Genomic DNA, 15169 nt, shown 5'->3' with positions numbered 1-15169 from the left:
TATGTATATGTATATGTATATGTATATGTATATGTATATATATATATATATATATATATATATATATATATATATATATATATATATAATATAATAAACATATATTTCAAGGGCGTATTCATATGTCCTACCCATACCCGATATTGTTTACGTTTGACGTATTTATGCGTCCCGCACGGTTAACAGGTTAAGTGGAAATGCGATGACTGACCATTCTCTGCAAATGTCTTTGCACTATTTCGTGTCTGTCTGCTGTGCTGGTCGGGGTTGTGGGCGTCTGTGTACCGGCCAAACGTCAGGTTGGAATCAGATCTAGCTGACTAACTGAACTAAATGCCAGCTCCCTTGCATCCTCCGAAGTCAGATCCGCGTCCCGAAGTTCTGACGAGAACTGCCGATGAATTGTCAGCAGTGGACGTCCAGGGCGGCGCGAACCTGATGCCTTGTAAAAGAGGCAAGCTTGATTAAGGCTCTCAGGAGGCATGTGGAGTACATGGCCAAGCCAACTGAATCGTCTTTTCTTGACGACAGTTGTGACCAAGATTTGCTGCGTCCTACGCCTTATCACTTCATTCCTCACAAAGTCAAGTATTACAAATTCTAAATATTAAAAAGTATGTCAAACCACGCATTTGAATGTTTCGTTCTATCAAATTTTCCAAGCAATCGGTGAATAAGTTTAGTAGATTAAGGATTTTTAACAAACTAACATTTACATTTTTATTTATATACAAGGGTCATTCATAAAATAAGGTACCCATATATTTTTTTCAATAAACAGCTTTATTGTTTTCCTTGGCATTGTACATCATTTCAAAGCTTAAAACATACTCGCTTCCATACTGATGATGAAGTCAAGGAAGAGGTTATTCAATTTCTCAGAGGAATGGCGGCAGAATTTTATGACTTGAGGATACAAAAGTTGGAACATTGTCTGCAAAAGTGTTTAGAAAGAAACGGCGATTATGTAGAAAAATAAAGTATGTTTTAATCTTTTAACCGCGTTAACTTTGTACCTAAGAGACGCCCGTGCGCGGCGGTATATCGCCATTTTTTAAATGATTACTTTTATCATGTATTTAGTTAAGAAACGATTTATTTTCCTAAACAAAAACGTTCAATGGGATTCATTGTGCCTTTTTGGTACTCTATAATACACGCGTGTCACATTATTCTTGAAATATATCGTAATATAAACAAATAAGATCGTAACATAAATAAATCAAAGCACGCATCGTGTGTCACTCTTACCCACTGGCGATGCGTAGCGTCTAGAGTGAGACAGATATAGGGCATGATTATGGCGCGGACTAATTACCGACTGCAAGAAAAATCAGGGATCTGTTCTTTTATTTATCCTTGTGATGTTACAAATTATTAGTCAGATATTTCAACAGATGTCATAAGGCCAAGGATTGACGTATTATTTTATCCAAAGTTCCACACCATGAAAAAATCCCTCAAGTTGAACTGAGGTTCGAAACTTGGAGCTATGTAAAAACACAAACGCCTATGTCAGCCGCGTATGGGACATGTTTTGTTAAAACACATACGGTTATGCGTGCCGCGTGGATCCGGTTAAGCTTTAAAATGATGTAAAATAAATTATATAGCAATAAAGCTGTATATTTTTAAAAAATATGGGAATCTTATTTTATGAATGACCCTAGTATGTACATTGCAATAGTTATAATTATTACGATATGAGAAATAACATCCTCCCTATGTTATAACACCGTGTGCTCAATTAATGTACAAATCAAATGATTATTTCATTCGTAGCAATAGTTTTGCAAATATGTTTATTATTTATATAATAAGAAATGTTTAAATAAATAAAGAAAAACAAAATGAAAAATGTGGCTATTATTATGTATTTATTTTGATTTATTCCAACTGGTTTTTGAATAATTATTGAATACATTGTCCGAATTCATAATATACTACGTTAATTGAACATTCAGAACATAACTATTGTTTAAAATAATGTGTGTGACCTAAAAAGGTCAATGTATGCACAATTTTATGCTTACGATATACATATTATTGAATTGAATTTTCTTGTCTTCTTTCGTCGTTGAATTTTATATTAGAAGTAGAATAATAATTTGTGTGTAATAAAATTTTTGTCTGCCTCCGTAGTGTAATGGTCAGCACGCTCGGCTACCGTTCTGGAGGTTCCGGGTTCGATTCCCAGGGGGGAAGTAAAATAAATAAAAGTGATTTTTTCTCTCTGATATTTATTCAATACTACCCTGGACTGGTACCTGAAGCGGAGGGCTGATCACCTTTCCTTCATATGTTAACAATCAAGATAACACTGTGTTTATATGATGCAGTGCTCTATGCACCATCGAGGTGCGGATAAGGGTTCGAAGAAGACATAATTAAAAGTAAATTCAATAACAATTTACCTAGTTTCTTTAATACATTTTTTTTGGTCTTTCGATGCCTCTTTTATTCTCTTAAGGTCATTTTATTTAATTTGGAAGGAGATTGGCACTTAAAGTTTAGTTGGAAGACCTCAAAAAAGATAGTCCTGCGCTGTGGGGGGTAGAAATTGGCTGCAAGCAGCAACAGACTGAAAAAAATGGAAGGATATGGAAGAGGCCTTTATACAGCAGAGGAGGACAGAAGGCTAAAGAAGAATAACACACTGTTGTTAGGCGGTTTTTTCATCAACCCCGACCCTAATTAGTATACTTATTATGGTCAGATACTAATCACAAGTAACCGCAAACCCAATTCCCATCTGTACAATGTTTTTGGCGTCTCTCGCGCTCTATCAAAAGTAAACAAATAGAGCTCTTATAAGCGTCTCCCCCTCTCTACCAACAGTGTGGAAAAGACACTTTTAACCGGTTAACTGCCAAGAGGGTCTTAAGACGCATAATTTTCTGTGAACGGAGCGCCGCTTATACAAAAATTACGTCTTAAGACGCGACGTTTTAAATGGGCTTTTAGTAAAGAAAATCAAGTATTTACAAAATCAATTATTATGTACTAATATATTGAACGCATAGTGACATCTATTGAGAATATCTTTACATACTTAGAATTGAAACAGAATTTTGCTTTTACCACTTTAAACGTAAATTAAAGAGAGCTTTGTCGTCCGAACAACTAATGGCACTCAGGGTTGTCCAATAATCCCCGAGTTGCGAGTCCCTGCCGAACTGATGACAGTGATTTTAGTGTCGATTCTGATGATTTTTAATTTTTAATTTTTTTTAAATCAAAGTGTGTGTGTGTGTGTTTACTTTTAATATTAAACTAACATAAGCAATTACTTTTGACATATCGCTCACTCCTTTCATGAACGTCATAAATCAAAAATCGTCAATTTTCAGCTGTGCATGTTTTGGAATGCCCAGAAAATGTACTATATCCCAGCAAAAGAAGCATATTTTTAACTTAATATTTACCAGCTACAGGGCAGAAAGTGTGGTTTTTGCATTTTGAAGAAAAAGTATTGTTTAATTATTTTTTTAAATAAACTAAATATTTTTCAAATGGAGAAAAAACCTTCAGGTTTTACTTAAAAAAATCTGCTGCACAGTAAAAAGTTCAAAAAGTGGCTTGATATTTATTTTTAATACATTGTATTATATTTTTAAACTTTAAAAACGTTCTCCTGAAAAATGAAGTTTTTTGATTTATGACGTTCTTGAAAGGAGTGAGCGATATAATTTAGTTTTCATATTTTCTATGACAAATTTTGTGACAACCCTGCACCATGAACAATTAATTTTATGATTATGGATAAATGACTGAACGACTGGCGCGCTCTTCATTCATTTGGCAAGTTTTATAAATAAATGTTAATACACTTTTAATAACAATATATTTAGAAGGTTTTATTTTTGTCGTAAAATTCGCGGCGTGCTGGGTACCGCCACACATTTACCTACCGGCAGTTAACAGGTTAAGGGTTTCCCTCAAACAATAGAGGGTTAATTTTGTATGTAATGTATTAAATAATTTGAAATTAGTTTGGTCAAAATCCGAAGTTAACTTTGTGAAGTTAAAAACTACATAACTCTCAAGCCTGCAAACATTGCTGAATATACTTATTTGATTTATTAATTTATTTGGATACTTCTTGAGGTGTTCTCTCACTCTTTCATTAATTCTGTACTGTTAAAACGTCTGTGCGTATTTTCCTCAAAGGAGTATCGACTTTAATGAACGTCGAAGACCGTCTGTCAGTTGGTATGATGTAACTTGTATAGCAATGACATCTGTGGATATATATATGTAACTTTGTCCAAAAATAAAACCTAGAGATGGTGAGTTTTATTTTTTTTATTGTTTTAACATTATTTCTATCTTCATAATAAATACATTTCGTGAACAACAAAAAAACTTTTTTTTCATCTAAAGAGAACCCACTTCCAGATCCAATTTTATGTAACCATATCCGCTCCCTAGGTGGAGCATATGGAGTCCACAAACTGTCTCCAGGCTTTTCTGTCAGCTGCCAGCTCCCTTGCATCCTCCCAAGTCAGATCCGCGTCCCGAAGTTCTGACGAGAACTGCCGACGAATTGTCAGCAGTGGTCGTCCTGGGCGGCGCGAACCTGATGCCTTGTAAAAGAGGCAAGCTTGATTAAGGCTCTCAGGAGGCATGCGGAGTACATCCAATTTTATAAGATTTTAAAATAAATACTTATCGGTATGCCAATTGTGGGTTTTATTATTTAAAATATTGAAATACTTAAAAACAGCATTGTTTTTCAAACTCCGCTATATTCACGAAACTTGCCTTCTGACCCATACCGGCCAATCAGAGAACGGGGATAAGTCAAAAATTATGATGACGTCATTATTGGTTTGTATCTAGTGTTTTTTTTTTAAATAGTGATAGACACATCTTTAAAACATAAATTTTACCTGGAGAATTTGCATTTTTTGAAAAATCAACTCACATGGATCTGGCGGATGTTGAAAGTAGGCGACACAATTATTGTACTCTCAGAAAGGTTAAAGAAAAACAGTTAAATATGTGAATATAAGTCACTGACCGCTAGTACTTATGATGGGTGTTAATAACACCAATATAGAGATAACAAAATGTTATTGATTACAAACTTCTCATAATTGATATAATCATGCAAATTGACGATAAAGTATAAAATGAATCCATCATAATTAGTTCACCAAAACCAAAGTAAAGAGCAGAATAGTGGCCGCAGTTTTTAATAAGATGAGAAATATATTCTGTAACGACAACCTCAATCTGAAGCTCCGGCAGAGAATGGTTAGGTATTATGTCTGGTCAGTACTTCTTTCTATACGGAATTAAATCATGGACCCTCAAAGTCAGCACTTTCAACCGACTGGAAGCATTCGAAATGTGGCTACATCGTAGAATGCTACGCATTCCATGGACTGATATGGTCAGCAACGAAAATGTGCTCCAAAGAGCAAGAGCAGTTGCAAACAAACTATGCCGCTTCCACATTCATGCATCTCATGATCTGTCATCTCTAACCCATAGGTCAGCAAAGTGTAACTTCAAAGCCGCTTGCGGCTCTTTGACTTTTTAAGTGCAGCTCCGGCACAAATATCCGCGGGAAGGCTCTTTGACTCTACGTGTTCATGCAAACAATCTTTTTGAAGTATGAACCTTATTAAAAAGCAAACGAGAAATTGTCTCATTGATGAGAGCCTGGAAACGTTCTAAAAATAACAACATACAAAGCTGACTTGATCAATCTTTTAATGGAGATGCAAGAGCATTATTCGCAGTAAGTAGTGTTTTTATGGATACCTTACTTTTAAAAGATTTTTTTATCAATGAATAAAATCCTTATTAAGTATTAAATCAAGTTTTATTATGTATACCCGTAATTAAATAAAGGTCTAAAATCATTAATGCGGTGTACTAGCATTGCGAACACATTTGGGTCTCAAGATTTTTTTTAATCGTTGAATTTGCATATTTGGCTCCTTGGCTAATACGTTTGCCGACCACTGACCTCTCTCTCTCTCTCTCTCTCTCTGGTCTCAATCCTGTGGAGCAACTGATGACATCTTCTTCGCCATTCTGGTCTATTTTCCGAAACCTTCTTCAGCTCCTTATACACCAAGCAGCCCATGTCTTCGTACAAGTCGCTGAGATATTGGCGGCGTGGGCTGGCGTTTAGCTTGGTCTCTGGCGTTTATTCCCTCGATCGTCCCCTCTATTATTGTGTGCAGGAAACAACACGTGACCAATCCATTCGGCGCGTCTCTGATCTAAACATTTGATTCACCTTTCCTTGCCAACAGATGTGACCATTGGATGCTGGCTTATTTTCACAGCTCTCACAACGTAAACCCATAATTCATACATAAATATAACATTAATTTTACTATTTACTTTAGTAAATTTGTGTTTTGACACTCGCGCAACAAAATTGATGATACAAAGAAATATTTAGTTCTTTTATTTATCTTATCTCCATCGAGCTGCTCATTTTATAACAATTATGGCTACAACTGTGCTTAATAATGCAATTTCGCATACTTGCAAAATATGACAGATCTCGACAACCATATTTAAAGTAAACTGCTTATTTCATTCCCTTTTATAGATTACTAACATCATCTTTAGTTAGCCAAACAATGTGACCTTTTTTCATTGCACGACTAATTTCTTTCTTCTAAAGGATTTTATAGTGATTTTTGTATATCTATTATATAATTTATATGAATTTTGAAATTTCTTTTTCTTCTAAGCCTTATCCCCACCCAATGGTGCATAGGGCACTATGTATGTTTTAATGATAGAATAAATAATAATAAAAATGTTGACTTTCAACTAATCATATAGAAGTATCTAAAAATTTAAATGTTATTACAGGCACTCTCTCCAAAACAAAAATATGTGAATTTATTCGGAATGGATCTCACCTAAATTGCAGTAAGCACACTTCACAAATTTTTCAACTAAACGCCCCACCGTCAGCCAAACTTCCGAATCCATCAAATAACAACTTACATATAAAAGTTATCCAACAACATAGCATGTTTACATCTTTCGAAAATCAATGCAATATGGATTTCAATATTAAGCATGGCATCAATATTTAGCAATGGTCAACGTTACTCAAACGTATAAAGTGATCATTTAAGCCAGTCAAATGCCAGGCCAAATGTAAGCTTTGGGATGCTCAAACTGTCATCTTTCTTTGTATAAAAATGGTAGATGTTTCATTGGTGCATAGGGCACTGCATCGTTATGACACAGTGTTATATTGATTATTACTTATATAAAGGCAAGGTTATCACTCCTGCGCTTCAGGGACCAGTCCAGCGTATTATAAGTCAAGAATATCAAGTTGAGACATCTATAAAATAAATAATAGTTTGCAACTTCTGATGAATTTATATAAATAGGGGTGATCTATAAAATGTCTGTGCAGTTTATAACAGTATTAACAAAGTATTTATCTAGCATTTAATTATATTGTTTTGTCAATTAATTATAAAATTAACTTTTTGGACTCATTTTATATTTGTACATAAGTAAATAATCACCATGGAATCAAGAAATCTAATTTACTTTTTAGTATTGTATTCCTGTTTTACCATTAAATGGTTTGTAAATGGAGAAAATTTCACAGAATGTAAGTTAAATTTTTAGTTTGGTGGGTTACCGCATTTTTTCTTCTCCCTGTCCTATTGGAGATTGACCATCATTATAATAAGAGGCGTGGATTCTATATAGGCAAAAAAGCAGTGCCTACCTGGATATCTCGCGTTGCATTCAGAAACACGTCCAGTGCCTACTATGCTTTATCCTTACCCAACCCTACAGCCTATCCTGATTTAAAAACGCTGTGCACGCCACTCATGGCAACTCTCATCTTGTTGACAGCTGCATTAAAAGTATACTGCACTTGCAAGAAGATGATCTTAGATTTTATAATTGACATTTGTAATAAAATAATAAATGATACCCAAAATGAGCATACAGTCAAAACTGAGCTGTCAAAAATAAATTGTAATAAATTGCCATCTAAATTATTTCTGAACTGTAGTTTTAAGTTCAGAGAAAAGTTTGAACCTTAAACTAAAATATGGAGAGAATTTGAGAAAGAAATTCACGAAGCTCATGCATTTTTTACCATTTTAATGAGATTATGATAAAATTACCCATATTAACTTTCAAGCACTTTTAACAGTATGTCCCGATATTAAAAGTAACATTTTACAGTATATATCCTTATTATATATATATCCTCATTAGTATATATCCTTATTATATATATATATATATATATATATATATATATATATATATATATATATATATATATATATATATATATATATATATATATATATATATATATATCCTCATTAGAATCCTAGAATACTTTTTTGTCTAATTGTTAATAATTGTTTTTTAGTTTTTTGATAAAATCTATTACATCAGACAATAATATGTATTAACTTTTAAAAACGTCTGAGACATTACTATCTGTCATTAGAATCCTAACTGTCGATCAAACCCTCCTCCCTCTACCTCCTTCCCTAAACTCCCTTCTTCCTTTGCCCTCCTTATTATCGTCTTTTGTTAATTTATGTTTCTTTTTAAATGTCAATTTGTAATTTATGTTTTTTAAATGTTCAAGTACTATCTGCCCACTGATTGCAAACGGCTATATATGGTATCAAACGTTTTGATCAATATCACTAGTCCGTCTTTGGTCGGTTGGAAGATATTGCTTTTTAGCAATAAGCCCGCCAATGAACTTTTTATTTTCTGTACATGAAGTTTAAATAAATAAATAAATATATATATATTACTATGTTCAATTCATATTACTATGTAATATACAATATAATATATCGTGGCAAAAAACGTTAGCCTAAATAAAATACCCGCTATGAAACTCAAAGTTGAATTTACATTTAAAACCACATAAATATGACATTTCAAACCACTAAGTGTATTTTTCCAGTTAATAGAACGTTGAAAACTTTATAATATGCATCATTAAGTCAAAATTGCATATTTTCGGGTTAACGTTTTTAGCCAGTACACCCACGATATATACTATATACTAATAATATAGTCAATTTATATTACTAATATCTCAAAAAGTTATTATTATTTCAATATTAAAACAATAAAATAAAAACATTTTATGTTATTTATAAAGTATTTTTTTTATGTGCATTCACAAATATGGTGCTTAATAAGAGAAAGTCTAGTACCAGACATCAGAAAATACCAGACAAATATTTACTTTCTTATAAATCCAATATTAATTGCCCTTAATTTTATGTCAAACATTTATGTTAGCCTACTTCGATGCGAATACAACTACAGTAATCACATGTTTTCTTTAGTGGAAGGAGTCATCAATTTGGAAGATTTGAAGCATTTATCTGAAATCGATATATCACACAAAGACATAGAAGATCATTCTGGTTCGAGTGCAGATTCTGGTGACAAAATTAAAATTCGCATAAAACAAGTGAGTTTACAACTCTTAGCTGACCACATATCGCTCACTCCTTTCAAGAACGTCATAAATCAAAAAACTTCATTTTTCAGGAGAACGTTTTTAATGTTTAAAAATGTAACACAATGTATTAAAAATAAATATCAAGCCCACTTATTTCACTTGTTACTGTGCAACAGATCTTTCTAGGTAAAACTTGAAGGTTTTTTCTCCATTTGAAATATATTTAGTATATTTAAAAAAATAATTAAACTATACCTTTTCTTCAAAATGCAAAAACAACACTTTCTGCCTTGTAACGGGTAAATATTAAGTTAAAAATATGCCGCTTTTGCTGGGATATAGTACATTTTCTGGGCATTCCGAATAAATGCACAACTGAAAATTTTCAATTTTTTATTTATGACGTTCTTGAAAGGAGTGAGCGATATGTTAGACTGGCATATTAAAAATTGTACCTTTATTGTGTTATTACTAAATGAATTGTGTTTTTTAGGTTCCTCCAATAGCCCCCCAATTAGACTGTTATGGAGATGGGATTTTCTCAAGAATTGTGTCTAAAATGCTGGATATGAATCCAGATTCATCCAATCAAGTAGACACGCGATTCTATTTACACACACGCCAAGTGAAGAATCCGATTCGTGTCTTTAATTCCGACATAGGGTTCCACATTGAGAAAACCACGTTTAATGCAAATCGATCCACGATCTTTATTATCCACGGGTTTATGAGTTTTGGCAATGCTTCGTGGGTGAATTCCATGACACGCACACTCCTACTTCATGTAAGTTTTTAATAACTTTTAATACAAAGTTCAATCAATTGAAATATATCGATCAAGTTATTACAATATGATCTGCTTCTTTTTCTGACCCCTATCTGCATCCATATCTGCGTCCGCCTCCGTAGTGTAATGGTCAGCACTCTCGGCCACCGTTCTGGAGGTCCCGGGTTCGATTCCCAAGGGGGGTAAAATAAATTTAAGTGATTTTTTCACTGTCATATTTATTCAATATCACCCTGGACTGGTACCTGAAGCGGAGGGCTGATCACCTTTCCTTCATGTGTAAACGATCAAGATAACACTGAGTTTATATGACGCAGTGCCCTATACACCATTGGGGTGCGGATAAGGGTTTTATTATTATTATCTGCATCCAATGGTGCACAGAGCTCATGGCCACCTTGAGCCAATGTATCAAATGATCAATGTGATGATTATGCTATCATATTTTATCATGACGGCAACACTTCTATTGCCAAAAACATTTTTAGAATGTCCAAATCTTTGTATAAAATATAAGATTTAAGCCTCTAGTATTGCTATTTAGGCATTATACCCCGTTCAATATTTTTTATATTACCCATGACTGTATATATATAAATATCTAATAAAACCCTTATCCGCACCCCAATGGTGCATAGGGCACTGCTCCATATAAACGCAGTGTTATCTCGATCGTTTACACATGAAGGAAAGGTGATCAGCCCTCCGCTTCAGGTACCAGTCCAGGGTAATATTGAATAAATATTATAGTGAAAAATCACTTATATTTATTTGACCCCCCCTGGGAATCGAACCCGGAACCTCCAGAAAGGTAGCCGAGCGTGCTGACCATTACACTACGGAGGCGGACAAAAATATATATATATACAACCATATTTACTCTCATTTTTGGAACCCAATTCAGTTCCAACTATGACCATTCACGCATGTGTTTTAAGCAGCATCAGTTTGAATTTTCTGTTAATGTAACACAATGCGTAAAGCGATCACTTAATCAGTTTGTTTGCCCTGTGAATGCCTAGACATCTCTTGTCGAAAAATCTCTGTTCCTGTTAGGTTGTCTTTAATAAGTATCGGTGATCAAATTTGAACTGAGTTAAATAAAAATAATGACTTCTTTAAATTTCATATTTTACTTAATTCAGTTTTTGAGTTCAATCATTTAAAGATATTTTATTACTTAATTTAGTGTATCAATTTGGTTATATATTTTACATTTGTGGCTCCTAATATATTTGAAAATTTGACATAAAAAACATAAGCTGGAAAAAAATATAAACTGAGAAAAAGTAATGAATACTATCCCAATTAGGAAACCAAAATGTAACAGTTACCCATCAGTCACATCTCTTGTCGATAATATTTATATAAGCTCTGCTTTTTTGATAAATTTAATTTTTACTAGTATATTTTGGATTTTCTTTCAGGAAGATGTAAATGTATTTACTGTAGATTGGAGCAAAGGAGGTCACACTTGGAAATATTGGAAGGCTGTAGCCAATACTCGTACCGTAGGTTCAGACATTGGCCGGTATTTATATTTTTTGTACTAGAAAAACAAAATTTAATACAATCATCTCAAATATTACAATTGATTAAATTATTTTCAGTTTTTTGAAGCGTCTTTTGGACGCTGGAGCCAAAACGAGCGATTTCCATCTTGTAGGACATAGTCTAGGATCCCACATTTGTTCCTACGCATCTAACTTTGTTGGGAAAGTAAGGCGTATTACTGGTGAGTCTTATCTCCCATATATAATACATACATGGCAAGGACTTTTTTTTAGGTGGGAGTTGCATTTATTATTTATGTTGCTTATTATGTACAATGTTTATAGATCATTTAAGTGGATTTATTCTAGTTTTAAAAAATATTTTATTTCAATCTGTATTGGGAACAGGAGGGATAATCTAGTGTGGGCCAATCAGGAACTTTTCAGCATTTGCTCATTGCCGGGAGGAAACCACATAAAACTCCTCAGGGGAAGCCGGACTGTTGAGTGTTGTCAACAGACCTTCCGTTCCACTAGAAGAGGGTTCGGTATTTTGTGTCTTAGCTTGCATGGCTTGTGGCTGTCGTGACTAAAAACCCCATCCATAATGATAATCAAATGGAGACAATTCACATTTTAAGCAGTGTATCTTGAAATACTTGGCATTGCACAAGATAAGCATGGTTGTCATTATTCTTCTAAATCATTAATTCTCAATCATACTTCATTTTTTTCTATTTATTCCTCTACACAGCTGGAAGTTAGCCATCAGATTTGCACACAGTCCATGTAGCGTGATGAAGTTATAGGACTCATAAAGTTGTATAGAGAGGCACATGGTGATTGGGAGAAAAGAGGAAGATGAGCGCTCCCAAACATCCTTCACAAGATGGACAGATTTTACAGCCTCGGGTAGACCCCAAAGTGGGAACCATGTTGTAATAAAGGGCAAGGCAGGGTTTTAGCCAGTAGGGGTCCTGCATTACCAATGAGGTGTCCATGATGGATTTCCCCCCACAAAGAAAGTCCATGTAGCATTTATGGTCACGGTGACATGATATGGTCAGAAAGCAGATATATCAGATGTTAATGACCATGTCAGCTATCATAACAAACAGACTTAACCGGATCCACGCGGCTCGCATAACCGTTTGTGTTTTTACAAGACATGCCCCATACGCGGCTGACATAAGCGTTTGTGTTTTCACTTTGCTCCAAGTTTCGAACCTCAGTTCAACTTGGAGGGATTTTTTCATGGTGTGGAACTTTGGATAAAATAATACGTCAATCCTCGGCCTTATGACATCTGTTGAAATATCTGACTAATAATTTGTAACATCACAAGGATAAATAAAACAACAGATCCCTGATTTTTCTTGCGGTCGGTAATTAGTCCCCGCCATAATCATGCCCTATATCTGTCTCACTCTCGACGCTATGCATCGCCAGTGGGTAAGAGTGACACACGATGCGTCCTTTGATTTATTTATGTTACGATCTAATTTGTTTATATTACGATATATTTCAAGAATAATGTGACACACGTGTATTATAGAGTACCAAAAAGGCACAATGAATCCCATTGAACGTTTTTGTTTAGGAAAATAAATCGTTTCTTAACTAAATACATGATAAAAGTAATCATTTAAAAAACGGCGAAATACCGCCGCGCACGGGCGTCTCTTAGGAACAAAGTTAACGCGTTTAAAAGGTTTGATGAAGTCATAGGACTCATAAAGTTGTATAGGCACATGGAGAGGGTGATTGGGAGAAAAGTGGAAGATGATCGCTCCCAAACATCCTTCACAAGATGGACAGATTTTTCAGCCTCGGGTAGACCCCAAAGTGGGAACCATGTTGTAATAAAGGGCAAGGCAGGGTTTTAGCCAGTAGGGGTCCTGCATTACCAATGAGGTGTCCATGATGGATTTCCCCCCACAAAGAAAGTCCATGTAGCATTTATGGTCACGGTGACATGATATGGTCAGAAGCAGATATATCAGATGTTAATGACCATGTCAGCTATCATAACAGACATACTTAATATAACACTCTCCTTATCATTCATTGTTCACTTTGTGTAATACCACTTTAAAAGGTATTACACAAAGTGTACGATGAATGATTAGGAGAGTGTTATATGTATTACCATATCACAAAGTTAACAATGCTTTTAATACACAAAATATAGACTTTATATATCCCACAATAGTGTGTTTAGTCAGACGCACATACCGATTATTATTAATGTACTTTGCAGTGCAGCGATTTGACTTTTTGTATACCTTTCTTATCCAAAGTCAATTTACAATGCCAATTTGTTCAGGTTTGGATCCTGCTCAACCTTGCTATCAGACAGGGAACGATAAAGTGCTGCTAGATAAGACTGATGCAGATTTTGTTGACGTCATCCACACAAATGCCAAGAACTATGGTCTTGGTCAAGTAAACCCTTGTGGTAAGAAATCAAATACACTTTCTATCTGTTCACATACTAAATTTTGAACTTCTGTGTAAGAATCACACTGTCACATTATGGTATTTTAATAATCTAAAATGTAACTTTCTGCAATTTATTACGTTGTTTTAGCCAGCTACTTTATGGTTGCACTCTTTGATTGTACATTGCCTAAAAAATTTACCATATTCAAATCAAAAATACATTATCTCACTGATATCGCATTATCAACTTTTGTTTGTCTTTTTTGATACTGGGGCATTTTGCTTTTAAAATTTTGCCAGATAGTGTATTTGTCAAATTTAGTATCTAATATACTCCAACAATTATTAAAGGGAAAAGAATTTCTCTACAAAACATTTTTTAAATGTTACCGAGGTCATAGTTCAATTCGTATTTTATAGACTTTGTATTTTATAGGTCAGATAGATTTCTATCCGAATGGAGGGTTGGTGCAACCAGGATGTGATTCTAGGGGCAGAGGAATTTTGAGCAGAATATCAATTAAAGAAAGTAAGTTTTATATTTTTTCTTCATCATTCAATATTTTTTTAACTTTTAAACCAATTAAAACACTTTAAAACCATTTTATTTCTTCAGAACTTTGTACATATAAAATATTGTAAAGCTTAGAACTTCTCATCAGCGTCTCATGATTTAATATTAACTTTGTGGAATGACATGTTGATTATTTTAAAATATTAAACACTTGTATAATACCACTTATAGAGTTTTATTTCATTACACATGACTAGTTTAAAAAAACTACAGTTATTTTCATCAACGGGTGATTATTTTCTTAAAAAAATGAATGAATTTTTCATTCAAACCATTATACGCACCACGATGGTGCATAGGACACTGCATCATATAAACGCAGTGTCATCTTGATCATTAACACATGAAGGAAAGGTGATCAGCCCTCCGCTTCAGGTACCAGTCCAGGGTAATATTGAATAAATATTAGA

General features: G+C 34.0%; 1 protein-coding gene across 2 annotated transcripts in view; it reads left to right on the top strand.

Annotated features, from left to right (window-relative positions):
- Positions 1 to 8785: 8785 nt before the first annotated feature.
- The window catches only part of LOC148307596 (pancreatic triacylglycerol lipase-like), a 9299-nt gene continuing 2915 nt past the window's right edge, over positions 8786 to 15169 (top strand). For both annotated transcript variants that reach the window (XR_015837816.1, XM_088263157.1), the window contains exons 1-6: positions 8786 to 9472; positions 9957 to 10247; positions 11678 to 11781; positions 11861 to 11985; positions 14070 to 14201; positions 14622 to 14714. Coding sequence is in view for 1 of the 2 variants with exons in the window: in XM_088263157.1 (XP_088119283.1) it covers positions 9140 to 9472; positions 9957 to 10247; positions 11678 to 11781; positions 11861 to 11985; positions 14070 to 14201; positions 14622 to 14714 (1078 nt within the window). In the remaining variant the exon portion in view is untranslated. The remainder of the gene's footprint in view (positions 9473 to 9956; positions 10248 to 11677; positions 11782 to 11860; positions 11986 to 14069; positions 14202 to 14621; positions 14715 to 15169) is intronic.

This window comes from Brachycentrus maculatus, unplaced genomic scaffold, assembly GCF_059751285.1.
Source record: "Brachycentrus maculatus isolate JH-2025_06_01 unplaced genomic scaffold, ASM5975128v1 h1tg000196l, whole genome shotgun sequence".
Taxonomy (NCBI): domain Eukaryota; kingdom Metazoa; phylum Arthropoda; class Insecta; order Trichoptera; family Brachycentridae; genus Brachycentrus; species Brachycentrus maculatus.
This window is presented reverse-complemented; position numbering and strand designations above follow the sequence as displayed.